Below are 17,066 nucleotides of genomic sequence, written 5' to 3' on the forward strand. Positions count from 1 at the left end.
TATGGCGGCGGCCACGCGAGCCCATAGCGGGCGCGCCTCCATTCTGCCATGAACCGAGCGTCTAGGCAAGAAAGTGTGCTGGGAATTGTGTGTTTTATATTTAATTGCGTTATTTTACATACAAAGTTCCAGTTGTTTGGAATATAATTACACACGCCACGTGTAGTATGTGTAACTTGTGTGTGAGGCGTGAAAGTGTTTGAATTGCTTCGTACTAGCAGCGCCATCGACAAGCAACATGGAAGGATGGCTGACCAAGCGGCGGGACCACATGAACATCATCTGGAGTACGTGTATTACGCCTGTGTAGGCTGCATGGAGGCGCGTACCTCCTTCTCGTTCGCCTGACTAACCGTGTGTACCTACGCAGCGGAGCGATACTTCATCCTGGAAGGCAGTAACCTCCGCTACTACAAGAAGCGCGGAGACCCGACGCCGCGCGGCACGTACGTGTTGACGAACGAGTGCGTGGTGGGAAAGGTGTTCAACTCGGAGGAGAAACACAAGCATCACGACCAAGTGTGGATGTTCCGCATCACGTTCTCCGTGGGGGCGGGCGAGAAATCGTACAAGAAGGATCGGTTCATAGACCTTGGCGCGAAGGACGAGAAGATGGCGGAAGCGTGGAAGAAGGCGTTGGAGCAGACGATCTCGGCCATCAAGGAGGTGGCCGGCGTCAAGGAAGAGATCCTCAAGGGCGCCGACGTCGGCAAAGGCTACAGCGCCACCATCCTCGACACGGACAACGTGTCCTTGTTCAACCTGGACACGGACAACGTCAAGACCGAGCAAGGTAGTAGTAGTAGTGACGTACACTCGATATGCCCTTCCTTCCTTCATTCACATGTTGTCCTAGGCTGGTGGCTCGTGCGCGTCGAGGAAGGACTGCGCATCATGCAAGAATGCCCGCTAGGCCACCAAGTCGCCGCGTCCATGTACGCGCACCACGCGAGCCTGACCAACAACCTTCTCTTCGCATCCACGATCAGCGCCGTCTTGGCGTTCAGCGTCATGCATTCGATGGTGGCCAACATGCTCGTGTGCTTTGGCACGGCCTTCGCCGCCGTCGTGGTAGATCTCTTCCCCCATCAACATTCCTACCTCGTGTCCCTCTCATGCATGTCCATTAGGTGTGCGCTTTGACGCTGATGCCCAAGTCGGCGATTGAAATCCCCAGCTTGCGCGTGTCCCAGGTCGTCCATGGCCCGCCTTCGGACGTGTTTCGCTTGATCATGAACACCAGTCGCTACCAACGGTTCGTGCAAGTTGAAATATACACACATATATTTTCCAAATTGTCGAATATATATTAATATATATAGTTTAAACGTGGGCCAAACAAACATATTTTTTCAAGAGTTGTGTCCAAAACAGTACTATTATTTTTTTCTGAAACGATTTTTAGAAATATACAGCCTTTAGATTGTAGTATCGGATGTTTCAAAGTTGTCCAATTTTTTTTATTGTGTTAGTTTTGTCTGAATCGTTTTGAACGAAACGTATGGGTATCGTGTTTACGATATATATATATATATATATAGTTATATATAGTTATGTATATTTGACGGGAAAAACAATGTGAAAGATGGGCAGTTCGTGTGATGATGTACTTATAGGTTGGATGGTAACGTTATATATCAATGACCATTTGTTTGGAGATGTCGATATATTGTGCTTTCGATATGTGAAATTTCATTGTGTTGTGGTTTCTCGTTGGAATTTAAATCGATTTGATTGGCTACCTCAGATGAGCTCAACATTATTAGCCAATCAAAACCCATTTCTCAATGAAATTCAACAACCAATCAGATCGATTGTGGATCGGTTGATTCGATTGCACCCCGTCCCCAAATTTGTACTATCCAATCGACAATATATATAAACATATATTTATATATACATATATATTTTAGATGGGACTCGTCAGTGACATCGGTCAAGGTCGTTCAAGCGATGGACGACCACTCGGACATCATATACGTCCAGCTGCGCCCCGTGTACATCTGGCCCATGTGGCAAAAGCCCCGCGACCTCGTGCTCATGCGATACTGGCGCCGCGAAGAGGACGGATCGTACTTTGTCATGTACCAGTCCACGACGCATCCCGAGTGCCGTGTTCGCCACAACTTTGTGCGCGCCAGCATCCTCGGTATGTGTTAGTACGACTACTATGATATTTCCCCCTCGAGAGAGTCTAGTTAGTAGTACTAGTCGTGTCAAGGACGATTTCGGACGCCGTGTTTGAGTGGCTAGCTGCTACTGTATGAGAGATCAGATACCTTTTTTTGCATCATGTCATTCAATTTAGACAATGCATTGATTCTCAAGTATACAATTGGAATGTCAAGATTTCAATGGTATACATACATGTATGTATGTATACCTGTACTTGAGAATTTATGGTTTTATGATATTTATGATAGTGCAGATTTCACACACTCTACGACAGAGCTGGGATAGCGTATCTAGTAGTAGTAGTATCTAGTAGTAGTAATACTAGACTTGTGACAAGGGGGGGATGTGTGTAGGCGGGGGCTACGTCATCGCGCCTCAAAAGTCGTCAATTCACGGCGGCGTCCGATCGCTCGTGACTTATGTCCTCCGGTACGACCCCAAGGGCAACTCGAGCATTTACCACCAGCTCGGTATGGACGTGGACGCGGTGCTGCCGATGCTGCGGTCGGTTGTCGGCATGCGGGATGAGCTGAGCGGCGGCGACTTTATCACGCCCAGCGTCACGGTGGCCGACACTTCCTCCGAGAATAGCCGCGTCGATGGCGGCGGCATTGGCGGTGCCGCGCCGCATGTTGTGCAAAAGCTCAAGACGTCTCTGCCTGAAAAGGTATTGTTTTACCCCAAATATGGACTTGCCAAATCGTAAAGATCGTCCAGTATCACACTAATTTCAGTCACACACACTAATTCGATGTTGACTTGGTCCTAGAGTGGATCATTTGATGATTGGCCACTTGATTCATGTTTTGGGTTTTGATTGGTCGATATATCGATTGGGCGATTTCATTTGATTTGGTGGTGGTGCTGCTGCTCCTACTCGATTGATATTGACACACTCCGATTTCGAATAATCGACTTTGAATATTGTGCTTTCGAGTGAAATTTCATTGTGTTGTGGTTTCTCGTTGGAATTTAAATCGATTTGATTGGCTACCTCAAATATGCTCAACATTATTAGCCAATGAAAACCCATTTCTCAATGAAATTCAACAACCAATCAGATCGATTGTTCGATTGCACCCCAAATTTGTATCAAATCGACAATATTCGTACAAATCAACCACATGTCTTTTTCCATGTGGTTTAAAGTGTGTGGACGATACAGCAACAATATATATATATATATATGGTTATACCGAGGCCATCGAATGACGTGGCGTTGTTGCGGTAGATGTGGTCGGAACCAGATGCGTCGCGGTTTGCTGTCCGCGGACCCAACTATTTGGTAGACAAGAAGAAAACACCGTCGAAAAAGGCTCGATTTCGCCTCGTGGGGGTCGACTTGTTTGCATTTGACAACGAAAAGGAGCGCTATAACCTCGCGAATCGGCCTGGGTCGCATGTCCAAACTGCTCCTGGGTTTACATTTATCATCAACATGATCATCCCTAGCCCCAACAACCTGAGCATGGTATTATTGTTCGTTTACCCAATATATTTGGTTCACTTTTGATTTTTTTTGCCAAATCCAAGTGGATAACTCACTCTCTTTGTCCTGACTCATTTTGCATGTAAAGATCGTCCAGTATCACACTAATTTCAATCACACACTAATTCGATGTTGAATTCTTCGAAGAGGGGATAATTTGATTCATGTTTTGTGTTTTGATTGGTCGATATATCGATTCTCTGCCTTTGATTTGGTGATTCTGCTCCTTCGATTGAGCACTCCAATTTCGAATCGAATCAACAATATATATATATATATATGCTACGTATCGATCGATCCATATTTTTTATCGATCATCCTTCTTGGTGCAATGGTGTGTCTTCATTTGTGCACTTGTATTGATTGTTGTATGTGCTGATTGATGGTTTCGTCTATTTTGTATTTTTATATTAAACTCTATATATATATATATATATATATATATGATTATGTTTGGATAGTTGAATGTGTTGTATATACTACTACTCGTCTAGACTTCGTTTAGTGCTTGACATGCCAATGCTTCCCATCCCCAACTACTAGTCTAGACTTCGTTTCACGTTGTTGGAAAAAAATCCATCATATGTGAAATGTATTGTTTGATTTGTCACTTGTTTTTACAACCGTCGTTGGTGTAACATTCTCGGTCAACAGTATATTTATATATCTATATTATATCGATATTATATCTATACATTATATATATTGTATATATATCTATACATTATATATATTATATATATATACATTGTATATATATTATATATACATTATATATATATATATTATATATACATTATATATATATATATATATTATATATACATTATATATATATTATATATATATACATATATCGACGACGACTTGTTTTGATCGATTTGACAATCACACTATATTGAATATGTTTTTAGGTGTTTTACTTTCAACCGGACTCGCCCACATTGTTGGACGAAAACTCGCCATTCTCGGACCTGCTCGCCGACTTTTTGGACGGCGACGATGCATTCCGGAACTCTCGGTTCAAGTTGATTCCCACGGTGGTGGAAGGCACGTTTATTGTCAAGCAGGCGGTGGGGTCAGTGCCGACGTTGCTTGGGAATAAGCTGAGCTGTCCGTACCACCGTGGCCCCAACTACTTTGAAGTGGACATCGACATTTCATCCAACAGCGTCGCCAATACGGTCGTGGGTATGGTCAAGGGCGTGACCAAAGTGCTCGTGGTTGACCTGGCCTTCCTGCTCGAGTCCCAGTCCGAGGAAGAGCTGCCCGAAGCCATCTTAGGCACCGTTCGATTGCAGAACGTGTCGCTTGATAACCCCCTGCGTGTGCCTGCGTTGCAAACGTAACTCGATATAGAGTATACATGGAATTGTGTGTGGGATATTGATTGGTTCTCCAATATTTTGAGTCGATTTGATTGGCTCTACGACAAGGTGGAGAATCAACCAATCAGAACGTCTCGAGCGAGCGGGATTCAGTAAGTACTGATTCGACAAACCACGCTAATTTTGGGAGATTATAGCGACTTTTATACAATACATGTACTACTACTATGGGGATTGGGGTGTTGATAGTATCATCCGCTTATATTTGTGTATGCAAACTCATCTCACACGCAAATAAAGGCACAAGACGCATCTCACTTGGCACACTTTGCATTATTGCTGAAGTAGTTGTTAAAGTAATGTTAGTTGCTCACACGATTGATAAGTTTGTTGGAGTGCCGTGGGGTTGTGATATATCCGTAGTACCGGATAATGATAGATGGTACTGGTAATGAACCAATAGGAATAGGCTGTATCCGGATACCAAAGGACTCGCACATTCTGGTCAACGATGGCTGAGTCGTCGACACATACTTCCATGGCGCCACGAAGGACACCTGCTTCAATAAGCACCCCATCCAACAGGATGGCAGGTTCGATGCTGCCAGCATCTCCAAGCAGTGTGGACATGAATACGTCCACCTCTTACATGAGCGGCTCCAGTCGGCTGGACATGTTGGTTGCTGGTCACGTGGATGCACCAGTCCCATGGATGCAGCAGGATTGCGGGCAAGATTGACATCACCTGGATCCAAGCGAATACTACTCCCAAAAGTGGTGGATGAGTCGACAGATCGCGTGTGGAAGCTCACGGATTTTGAGATTGGCCGACCACTGGGCCGAGGCAAGTTTGGCAATGTGTACTTGGCGCGAGAAAAGGAATCCAAGTACGTCGTGGCCCTCAAAGTGCTGCAGAAGAACCAGCTGCGCAAGGCCAACGTCGAGTACCAGCTCCGTCGGGAGATCGAAATCCAGTCGGACCTGAACCACCCCAACATTCTCCGGTTGTTTGGGTACTTTTACGACGACAAGCGCATCTACCTCATCATTGAGTACGCCCCGCAAGGAGAACTCTACCAGAAGCTCATGGACGTCGGTCGATTCAGCGAGCCCGTCGCCGCCACGTATGTGTACCAGATCGCCCAAGGTCTGCTCTACATGCATCAACGCCATGTCATTCACCGAGATCTCAAGCCAGAAAACTTGCTCTTGGGCTACAACGTACGTACGTACGCAATATATAGTAAATTCATGAATATTGCATGTTGCGTCATTATCACAATATTATCCGAGTACCTTTATTGACCAAGTTGCACTTAGGGCCAACTCAAACTGGCCGATTTCGGCTGGTCGGTGACGTCCCACAACGTCCGACGGCGTACTCTGTGTGGGACATTGGACTACTTGTCTCCTGAAATGGTGGACAACTTGGCTCACGACGAACGGGTACTATAACCACCAAATGTCATTTTGTTGTACCACCTCTGAAATCTTGTTATGTTTAGGTGGACATCTGGACATTAGGAGTGCTCATGTACGAGTTATTAGTCGGTACACCGCAAAACGTACTTTCGTCGACCTAATTATAGTGTTACTGATCCTGGACGACGAGGCTACAATAAGATAAGTAAACTAACAGCAAAAAATAATACTACGTAGTACTTGAAGTATTGAATAGACTTGGTATTTGTATTGAACGAAGAATTTCAATATTTCGTTGGACTTTTACTCACAGTCAACCGTGAATATATATATATATAGTGCTTTCGAGTGAAATTTCGTGTTGTGGCGTGGTTTCTCGTTGCAATTTAAATCGATTTGATTGGCTACCTCAGATGAGCTCAACATTATTAGCCAATCAAAACCTTCTCAATTATTAGCCAATCAAAACCTTCTCAATTATTAGCCAATCAAAACCTTCTCAATGAAATTCAACCAATCAGATCGATTGTGGATCGGTTTGGTAGGCGCAATTCGATTGCACTCCCTCCCCAAGTTTGTATCAAATCGACAATGTAGCTGTTCTTTTTTATTACGTAAAGACATCATCCGTATAATCGTCTCCATCTTTATCCGGATATCCATGCCAACTTGAATTTTGAATCTGCCAGGATCGGCGGACCGATGCCACCAAAATGCGCACATCCATCCAACGAGTTCCTCGTGATGGAGATGGAAAAGCTCCTTGAACAAGAAGGAGCTAAGTCCCATCGACGGGTGGCTCCAGGCCAAGTGAACCATACCGTTTCGTCATACCAACGTGCCCTGCATTCGATTCGGACGCATCCCGCGTCCATTGAAACCGGCGAGCAAGCCAAAGCGTTGCGAGGCGTGGGCAACTTCATTGCACAGAAAATCAACGCTATTTTGATCCGTCTTGAGGCGGCCGCGACGTACGGCGAAGAAATGGCAAGGCATCTTCCGCCAGAGGAGGATGCCGCACGGACACAGAAGGCGGCGGCGGCATCCAAGAAGCGCAAAGCGACACCATCCAACGGTCTAGTCGAGCACCCAAGCAGCGGTGATGTGTCCAAGGTCTATAAGCCAGCAAAGGGAAAATGTACGTCGGATAGCTTGATGTCTTGTCGATCATGATCCTTCTTGGTAGTGCCTTGGTACGTGATCATGGCACTTTGGGATGTTGGAGCCACATCCGAAGCCCGCGCCGTGGATTTGAGCGAACTCGTGACCGAGATGAAGGCCTTGGGCGTACTACCTTTGATATATCTTAATCAAGTTCATCTAGCTCTAGTTTGTAGGCACAACATCTCAACTGTCCACGCGCATGTCGAGCCTTATCAACGCCCACCACGTCGTAGCCAAGGCGGTGGATGGTGGTCTCTTGTATTTATCCTTGGCTGGTACCCTCCTTAGATCTCCTTAGAGGTGGCCGATTCTCATGGTCTAACATATCGCTGTAGGCATTCAAAGTGCCACTCTATGTCGCCAGGAAGCCCAACCAGCGAATGGATCTGGACCAACTCGCCAGCCCAGTGCCGCCACGCCGCCATTCGATTGGTCCACGACAAACCTGTCTAAATTGATACCCACCGTTCCGCAAGTCCGACCCAACGACGACGAGGCGTGGGACATCGTGCTGCTGTTGGACCATCGCGAGGTGATATAGTATTGTGAATACATTTGGCGATTTGAATGGTATATATATATATGGGGTTAATGTAGATGATTTCAAGAACGAATCGATCTGTGTTTGAACGCAAACTGCTCGAGGCGAATGTCACGTGTGAAGTGCGCGCGCTCAATATTGGCGACATGATATGGATTGCTCGCGCTCCTACTCGAATGCATCAAGGTACGTACTGATTTTCAGCCAAATGTGCCTATTTATTATGGGGGAGGATTGATACCACCTAAGCAAGCAATGGAGGAGTATGATTGGCTACAAAGAATAAAGGTTGCAATTTGATTGGCTAAAAAGGTTGATCGATGCAGTCAACAAAAGTACCTCTTCAACTTGGTTTTCAATGCAATTTCAAAGGTCCAACGATTGTTTGGCGGTTCATTCAACCAACAATAAACAAACGCCAACAGAGGAAATATGTATCTAGAACTCAAAAAATATATTTGCTTGCGTTTACTCGAGTTAGCCTATAAATGAGTCCACTGTACTGACAGTAAATGCATATCTTAAACGTAGGACAACCACAGGAATTCGTGCTGGACGTGGTCGTGGAGCGAAAGAATATCTCGGATTTAGCCAGCAGCATTGTCGACAAGCGGTACAGATATTGTATTTCTTTTACCCAAAACATATTGGTTGACTTTTGTGCTAATTCTTTGGCAAATCGTTCCATCGATCGATTATTCTTTGTACTGAATGTGAAAAAGTGTCCTGATTGTATTGTGAATAAATTCGCTAAAAACTTGCAAAATTCGCGTGGTTTCTCTAATCAATATTGAATCACGCTGGAGTGTTCTGATTGGTTGAATATATTTGTCCAGTGCCAATCAAATCCACTCAAAATCGGAGTAGCCAATAGCGTCGATTCGTGATTCGATTCGGCGGCGAGATCATTTGATTCGACGGGGTCTGGAAATTCATAGTATCGAATCCACAATATTCACACTAATTTCAGTCACACACGATGTCGATATGGTTTCCTGCAATCTGATTGGCTAAATATCCTTCTGCCGATGCTTCTTGTGTGTACATTATATTTGGTTGTGTCGATTCGTTCCAGTTTAGAATCAACCCACCACCATAACTACATGTGATGTGTCACTGGAGGGATACTGTATCCAACGTGTTCTGTAGATACACGGAACAAAAGGCCCGGCTCAAGGAGAGTGGGCTGCGCTACGTGATATACCTAGTCGAAGGTATTGTCTTACTTTACCCAAAATATGATTGATGGTTGTGCTGATTCGTTGCCAAATCCATCGATCGATTGTTTGTACTGACTTTTGTATGTAAAAGTCGCCCAGTGTCATACTAATTCAAGGCATACACTAATTCGATGTTGAATTGGTCGAAGAGTGGTGGATTTGATTGGCTACTTGAGTATTGTGGTTTTGATTGGTCGTATATCGATTGTCTGCCTGGGATAGTACCATTTTCGAAACATGAGATACGTCCAACTCTGTTTCATGTTTCATGGTGTTCTATGTATGGGTGCAGGGTCCTTGGCATCCCAATCGACGTGTATCCGAGGTGGAGGGCTGCAAACTGCCCTCACGCGCACCCAGGTATGTAGGTGCAGGTAGCCAGCCAGCCACCTCGGGGATTCCTGCTCAAGGTGTACGACGTAGGTGCAGCACAACTTTCTCGTATACCACGGGGCGTCCCACGATGAGACGGTGGGGTTCCTCGCCGCCGTGCACCGTCATATTGTTCACCACTTCCACCCCCATTTGGTCTGTACGAACCCCCCTGTTCCCGCCGCGACTCTACCCTTGGCGTCGCCGCCACCGCCCCCTCTGCGCGATTTTACGTACGTACTTTTTTTGGGGTGGCCCGTCTAGTGTTGTGACTGTGAATGTAGCCAAGTGGTACCCGTGACGTGGCAGCTCCACAGCGAGTTTCAAACGGCGTCGCGGAAAAAAGCCGCGCTCACCGTGGGCGAAATCCACCAAATGATGCTCATGCAAGTGCCAAAACTCGGCCGCGCCACCGTGTCGCATGCTGCCGCGACGTTCCCGACCATGGCCAGGTAATGACGTTGTCACATAGAATGACGTGATCACTCATGATCGTGACGTGGCGGGTTGCTAGCTTGTGGACCCACGTGCAAGGAGGCCACCCATTGGCGCTTGGATCCACCACTCGCCGCGCGGCCGAGCCCCGCCACACGTTTCTTGTCGACTTAATCAGTCGACCAACCTATACGACAACAGCCCCAACAACAAAGTACTAGTAGTAGTTTTAGTAACGTTCCTGCTATATTAATAGTAGTAATCATGCCAAAAGCTAGCTAATATTTCGTTGTTTTACAAATGTGAATATAAATTTGGTCAATGTGATTCACAAAACAAATGTATTCAGCCAATCAAAGCAACACCAGGTTTTTCATACAAATGCATCAATATAATTGGTGGATACCTACCAATTAAATGCTGTATACGACACACGACATCCATTTAATTGGCGGAAATTTCTGCTAATCAGATCGAGGTGGGTGTGACTATTTTAAGTGGATCGAATTGCTTCGTTAAATTATCATAGGGATGTACATTTGAGGAAATTTGGCCTATCACGGCGACCCCAGGGCCAAATTGCGAATTTCAATTGGCTATCAAAAGCGGGTATTGGTTCTGACTACCATAAAACACGGAACAACTCTGTGCTTTATTAGAGTGTATATGGGCCAAATTTCCTCAAATTTACTGTACACTATAATAAAGCACGGAGTACTGTAGTCCTTGTATAGTTTACGCTTACCTCGTCACATTTTATGGATCCCCAAAACAGACCCGAAATTTGTTTCTAGTGCAAAGGATTAACACATGTAAAATAACGTGAAGTAACAGTGATTTGCCGATTTTGAGCTCCATTCAATCGACCATATCTGGCGAAGTTCAAATTATCTCGACGTGAAAGTTGCAGTGCCGAACTCACCTTTTCGAGCTTTATCTCATCGCCCGAATCAAGTATGAGAGTTTGAATCAGGGCAAATAAAATGCCAAAGTTTACTAGGCTCTCAAACAGGCGATCGGTGATTTGCCGAAATTTAACCTTGTATTTAGTATTGGAATTTTACGCCTTGGAAGGCACAAAATTGTTGATTTATAGAACAATATTATATGTATGCAGTTATAATATGTTACAGGTCATACTTGATTTGAAAACAGGCGAACCCCTCTTGAACTTATAAGGTTTTGAAGGTGTAAGTTGTTGCAGGCTTTTATTTTATCCAATCATATCAATTCTTGAATTTTATTGGGTAATGCAGCTCAGCAAACCACCGATCTTTCGGCAAATCCCAAATCCGTTTACGATGCAATTGTCGATTGAAGAAAATTGCCTCTATAACCAAATTACCTTTAAAAACAAATATTCGTAATGCCGTTACAGTATTCAGCGTCGTTCCCAAGGTTCAACACAGTAGTTGGGGATAATATTTATTTAAACGACAGAATATAGTGTGATGCGCTACGCCCCTACTCGTTTTTGCATTTCCAGCGACCGCTGGTACGCGTCGATGGCTTTGTCGTGGTCGCCCTTTTCGAACAACATTTTGCCCAGGAGGGTCCAGTTGGCGGCCGACGCTTCAAGGTCAAGGGATCGTTCAATCGCAGCAATCGCGCGATCCATGTCTTCGTCTTCATAGCACGCTTTGCCTACACATACCCTCCAAACTCAATACACTGCAGTATCCTCCTTCGAAGTACCCAAGTACGAATGTAGCAGGGGGTCCAGGGGCATGAGCTCCACGGCCCGCTCAAACGCGGCGACGGCGCCGCTCGCACATCCTTGCTGCAGCATGGCCACGCCCAATGTTAGCAGCGTGTCTACCTCTTGGATATCGTCATCGGTTTCGTCTTCTGGGGATACTTCTGCAGCAACTTGCTCCTGTGGTTGTTCATGTTGGCCGACATGGTCGGCGATGGACGTGCGTTCAATGTCGTCTTCAATTTCAGCTAGCTCCTGCAGTACTTGCTGCTGCTGCAGCGGCCGAGCGGCCAGTGGCGCTACGTACTTGTCGAAAAACGTGTCTCGGTCGTCCAGCGTGAACCGCGAATCTCGATAGAATTCCTACGAACGTTCTTTGTGGAATGTTGTTTAGAATTACACACACTCGTACCCCTGCGTCGTCGTACGTGTTGCGGGCGTACGTATCACCCAAGAGATCGTGGTCGGTCAAGGATGTTTCTCGGGGAAGGACAGCCACCGGCGGCGGCGGCGGCGGCGGGTCGTCGGGGATGTTGGGGAAGTGCGGCTCTTCCCACGACGGCCGAACAACGTCGGAATGCACTGATCGAAACTGTTCAGACTGCGTCGCGTTATCGTCGGAACTCGAAGTCTGGCGCCGCGTCACCAGGAGCGCCTCTTCGGCTTGCTGCTTCTCCTCCATCAGTTTCGTCACTTGCTGTTGCAGCAGCTGCACCTGCAAGTTCATGTCTTGGATCACGCTGTCCTTGTGTGCATTTTGTGGGTTGAAGAGGTGGCTAATGTTGGTTTTGCTGCCGTAGCTGGCGCTCCGCTGTGGCGCGACGGGCTGGTACCCGTACGAAGGCAAGGAAGGCTGGGTCGTCGTCGTCGTCATCACTACTGGTCGCATGAGACTTCGCGACGATGCTGGCATCGGGGGATAGGCGCGCTGGGACGGGAACAGGTTGATGGCAGAAGTGGTCGAGGTGGTGGCAGTGTCGGTCGAGTGCATCTACGCAAAAGGTCGTCGCATGTTTACCAAGATGCGCACATATTCAACGTACATGGGGACGCACCAAGGCGGCGGCGGGCGCGTTCGTGATCTTGTCATGGCAGAGCACGCACACGCGTTGGCGGGTGGTGAGGCCGACGTGGGGCAACTTCATTTTGTGTTTGGCCGAGTGGTCTGTGCAAATGGACTGGCCGCAGTTGCGACAGTGGTGGCGCTTTTTGAACGTGCCAAACTTGGACGCGCAGATGTGGCATGTCGGGGCATTTGTCCACCTAGTAGTGGCCACGTCATATGACGTTATCACGTGAAAGGGGGGGGGGACTACTACCGAGGGGGCAGCGGCACTGTGTAAATCCCTTGCGAACTCGTGGACGTGTTGGGGACAGTAATTGGGTCGTCGATTTCCGTAGGGGTCATGTGCAACGAATGATGCTGCTCGGACGAAAATGATTCGTATGGGCGCGACGACGCCGTCGAGTACGATCGAGCGTCGAAACGCGAAGAGGTCGTCGTGATGAGGATGCTGTCGGAACGGTTGCCGTCATCGAAATCTAGTGATGGATACCATGAGGCCACGATGCCACGGATATGGAGAGAGTGAAATACCACCTTCAGCATCTTCGTCGGTGGTGTGGGAGCCAGATCTGTAGCCAGAGGTCTTTTGGACATGATCTCGCATCTCTTCGAGAAGGTTGATCGAAATGGAGGGCAATCTATACTTCTTGGCCAAGGCTACCACGTCCTCCTTCGCAGGGGTGAGGGCGATGGCGGCATCCGGGTAGTTGGCCAACAGAGCTTGCAGCCACTCGATGCTGGCTTGGGCTTTGATTGCAATGTGCAACGGCAGCATCTTTCCGCTGTTCATCAGCCGTGCACCTGCCGGGTACGCCTTGAGCAGCAGCATGAGCACATCTTGCGGAGTGTTGGGGTCGGTGCACGCCCAGTGCAGTGGGATCATGCCAAACCGGTCGCGCTCCTGGGCAGCTGACGGGTCCTTTTCTATTAGGGACCTCAATTCGACCCATTTACATCCTTCAGCCAGGCGAATTACGTCGCTCTTCTTCATAGTAGTCATCACAAGCGCCGCTCGGAAGAGAGTGCGCCGACGTCGACTGATCTGACTGTATCCCGCAGAGTGCAATATCAAGTTTCGCAGGTTTCTCACCATACTGAACCCAAGTCGTCATCGCATGCCGCGATTTCATTGGCGCACAATGTTGAGGCAGTCTGGAGATCCTTTGCACATCGTTCTATTAGGACAATTTTGACCATCGCATGAAGAACTTCGATACAAAAATGAAGAGTACGTCAACTGAGACGCCTGATTTGAACGTTGGAACTAGGAATCATCCCATTCGACCGGTATTCTCAGGCGAGAACACAATGAAATGCACATTACGACAGAGAAGTAATGCAACACGACAGTTTAAACCCCACTCTTCGCCCCGCGGTCAGCTTAGCCAAAGGAAGTACTACGCACAAGTAGTAGTTTCACGTTTGCACTGCTGTCAATGCTCGGCATTGCCTAAATTCCGTGGATCACGTCGTGGTAGGGGATACAAACCTCTGTAAATGAATAAAACGTCCGATTGGCCTTAACCCAAATCCGGTTTCTAGGCCTTGTTATCCGTATTGTGCGAACAGTCAAAGATCTGGGGCGCGATCTTTACAGTCCTAAATATTGACATGCAATGCAACAACAGCGTACTTCGGCTCGTGCTCGTGTGGGCAGCGGCAGTCCATGCTACCCAATCACAAGGATACGTTGATGGAGATGCTCTCCTGCTCCCAGTGTTCTTTGGTGAGTCGCCCCTTGTCGTCCCTGTGCCAGTCGGGACGACCACGATAGATGCGCACTTGAACAAGTATTGTTTGCAACACAGTCTGTCGCGAGCCACTGGCGATGCCTTGATCAACGCCATCTCGGGCTCCTGGGACACCTTGTACCAGTTCTCATACCTCCGCATTGACGAAGGAACGTCGTCGTGGTCAGTCGTTCCAACCACCCCGGTCGAAATTGCAAGTTCCGTGTGCAGCTACCTCACGCGTACGATCATCACCGTACCTTCGACACAGCGAGACAGCTGCATGATGACGTTGAAACTCGAGTTCAGTCGCACAATGACGTATCTGAACCACCGTCGTCACATGTGGGTTGTGCCAACGAATGATCAACGAACGATCGTCCAAGTACCATCGATAATTGCGCAACAACCCAATACATCGTTTCACAAGTCAATGTGCCCGGCCACCACTCGCATCTATGGCAACCTCGGCAGCCCCCAGCCACCCCCTCGGTGGCCAGTTTGCAATGATCCCGCTCTCGAACGACCTACCAACGTCGTGTCCACTACAGCTGCCCCAGCACTAAAACCATCCCATCGAGACATTTCACTCGACGTGGTGGTACCAACCCGTTCCGATTTCAATCTGCTCGACCACTCGATTCCATCAGCAATCCAGTTGCTGTCCAACACATCACAGCCTCGTGATTATGTACGTTGTCACCTAAGGTGGTCTGATTCTCACACGCCAGGTCATAGTCAGCCATTCCAGCACCCACATTGCGCCACCCAAGCGCCAAGGGCAGCATCACACGGCGGAGTCCACATCCTACTGGTAGCCCCGTGTCGTTGCCAGTCAATCACGAAACGCTGCCATGGCCATCATATGTCCTATGGGCGCTACAAGCTTGGCTCGTGCCTTTCGTCATGATGGGGGGCACGCTTGTGGTCTGCATGAGAGCCGGCGGCGAAACCCATACAGCTCAAATAGCTAATCTTCAGCGAGACAACCAAGTGCTCCGAGCGGCGTTGCACGACCTTTCGTCGACTCTGAGAGATTCCATTGCCCGCGCAGAGGCCATCCACGCTACTCAACTCGCGACAGCGCAGGCGGTCGAACACGCGGTGGCTACCCTAACCGACGCCGTTGCAAACATGCAGTCGGAGAAGTCTCAGGAAACGTACAACCTCCATGCACCGGTCACCCCACAGATGTCTCAGGACGAGGCTGCCAGTCATCTGTTGCGCCGCACGTCCAGCTCTGTCTTGCTGCGACGACTCAGTGGTTCGATGGTACTATGTAATGTATGGGGTAATGACTGCACGTTTTGCTGACTCTGTTCTAGGCGATATCCAAGGACACTGACACGCCAATAAAGAGTCCATTTCGAATGGCAGCGGCGTCGATCATTGCGCTCGGACTTCATCGCCGGAGCTCGGCAGTTGGCGCCACCGACGACACTGACCTAGTCGTGGTTGCATAGCCATCCATACTACACAACAATGCGATGTACTTCGAGATATGTAATCATGTGACAACAATTTTGATGCGAGTCTTCTGGTGAACGACATTTGACGAAACATGGCCGAAAACGGCAAATACACTGTACTGTACCCGTCTACTCACTATCTATCTTCCAAAAGATTCGAAAAAAATAGAATCAGGCCAATAATTTTGAGCATTGCATGGAAATGAATAAAAAGCCAGATAGCAAACTGTACTGTAAGTTATGCAAGTTGACATACAAACAACCCAACGGACAATGACTGTTAAGCCAGGAGACAGGGGGGGGTGTCGTTGTGTTGACTCGGAGAGGACGATTTATTGTCCACCCATCTCGTCAGCACGGTCAGTGGCGACCCCGCCCACACATGCGTATGTAATTTGTGCAAATTTGCAGTTACAATGACATACATAGATCAAATGCGATTCTTGTTCGATACAAAGTATAGGTTAAACAATCCATATTCTGTGGTTTTGTAAGGACCAGGCATTGGTGAAATATCCAGCCAAACCGGTGCAGCGTTTTTCGCACAGCGTTTCAGTCGTCCGACAACTATAAAGCAGCATGTTCCCGTTTTACTGTATGTAAATGTATACAGTGGTGTTCCTCGCGTCCGTCGCCAGTCTTACCGCCTTGCACATGTCGTACTTCCATGAACGGGTCGACCTTGTATCATGTGGTGTTCCATCTTTTGCAGGGGATCTGTGCATTTATATTTATTTATAGCAAGCACCTTCTACCCAGTATCCATCCAGGTCGACATGTAACGGCAATACCATGGGAAATGTCGTGTGTATATTTGCAGCAATACACGTTAATGTCTCGTGGACGCCCATGAAATACAGACTCTGATGTCGTCATCAGGCAAGGCGTGTCCAGTACTACGTACTTGGCTGTAGTGTCCGCTTCTTGGCAGCCAACCTTATGGGCAGCCAAGGGTCAGT

General features: G+C 47.6%; 5 protein-coding genes across 9 annotated transcripts; 4 read left to right on the forward strand and 1 right to left on the reverse strand.

Annotated features, from left to right (window-relative positions):
- The first annotated feature begins 173 nt into the window (after positions 1–173).
- Positions 174–5,225, forward strand: H257_05175 (hypothetical protein). Its single transcript, XM_009829952.1, has 8 exons — positions 174–287; positions 371–793; positions 857–1,071; positions 1,131–1,255; positions 1,914–2,149; positions 2,529–2,842; positions 3,407–3,646; positions 4,579–5,225. The coding sequence occupies exons 1-8, from the start codon at positions 239–241 to the stop codon at positions 5,011–5,013; spliced, it is 2,037 nt and encodes a 678-aa protein (XP_009828254.1). The 5' UTR covers positions 174–238; the 3' UTR covers positions 5,014–5,225.
- A 475-nt stretch (positions 5,226–5,700) lies between these two features.
- Positions 5,701–6,575, forward strand: H257_05176 (AUR protein kinase; the record flags this gene model as incomplete). Its single annotated transcript, XM_009829953.1, has 3 exons — positions 5,701–6,213; positions 6,313–6,438; positions 6,498–6,575. The coding sequence occupies 3 exons, from the start codon at positions 5,701–5,703 to the stop codon at positions 6,573–6,575; spliced, it is 717 nt and encodes a 238-aa protein (XP_009828255.1).
- A 524-nt stretch (positions 6,576–7,099) lies between these two features.
- H257_05177 (hypothetical protein) lies at positions 7,100–10,414 on the forward strand. Its single transcript, XM_009829954.1, has 11 exons — positions 7,100–7,552; positions 7,601–7,701; positions 7,745–7,853; positions 7,914–8,110; positions 8,176–8,305; positions 8,651–8,732; positions 9,269–9,333; positions 9,632–9,699; positions 9,763–9,944; positions 9,996–10,163; positions 10,226–10,414. Exons 1-11 carry the CDS (start codon positions 7,117–7,119, stop codon positions 10,365–10,367), a joined length of 1,680 nt encoding a protein of 559 aa, XP_009828256.1. The 5' UTR covers positions 7,100–7,116; the 3' UTR covers positions 10,368–10,414.
- A 1,144-nt stretch (positions 10,415–11,558) lies between these two features.
- Positions 11,559–14,001, reverse strand: H257_05178 (hypothetical protein; the record flags this gene model as incomplete). 3 transcript variants are annotated; one of them, XM_009829956.1, is made up of 6 exons in its annotated part: positions 11,559–11,790; positions 11,842–12,205; positions 12,255–12,833; positions 12,898–13,105; positions 13,162–13,384; positions 13,443–14,001. In XM_009829956.1, the coding sequence occupies 6 exons, from the start codon at positions 13,999–14,001 to the stop codon at positions 11,603–11,605; spliced, it is 2,121 nt and encodes a 706-aa protein (XP_009828258.1). In that variant the 3' UTR covers positions 11,559–11,602. The 3 variants fall into 3 exon arrangements, with proteins under 3 accessions (XP_009828258.1, XP_009828257.1, XP_009828259.1); XM_009829955.1 differs by having other exon boundaries at positions 12,886–13,105; XM_009829957.1 differs by having other exon boundaries at positions 11,559–12,205.
- A 348-nt stretch (positions 14,002–14,349) lies between these two features.
- On the forward strand, positions 14,350–16,231 carry H257_05179 (hypothetical protein). Of its 3 annotated transcripts, none has more exons than XM_009829958.1 (4): positions 14,350–14,382; positions 14,451–15,329; positions 15,377–15,922; positions 15,964–16,231. In XM_009829958.1, exons 2-4 carry the CDS (start codon positions 14,520–14,522, stop codon positions 16,099–16,101), a joined length of 1,494 nt encoding a protein of 497 aa, XP_009828260.1. In that variant the 5' UTR covers positions 14,350–14,382; positions 14,451–14,519; the 3' UTR covers positions 16,102–16,231. The 3 variants fall into 3 exon arrangements, with proteins under 3 accessions (XP_009828260.1, XP_009828261.1, XP_009828262.1); XM_009829959.1 differs by having other exon boundaries at positions 15,377–15,910; XM_009829960.1 differs by having other exon boundaries at positions 15,377–16,231.
- The last annotated feature ends 835 nt before the right edge of the window (positions 16,232–17,066 follow it).

This window comes from Aphanomyces astaci, assembly GCF_000520075.1.
Source record: "Aphanomyces astaci strain APO3 unplaced genomic scaffold supercont1.9, whole genome shotgun sequence".
Classification (NCBI taxonomy): Eukaryota; Oomycota; class Saprolegniomycetes; order Saprolegniales; family Verrucalvaceae; genus Aphanomyces; species Aphanomyces astaci.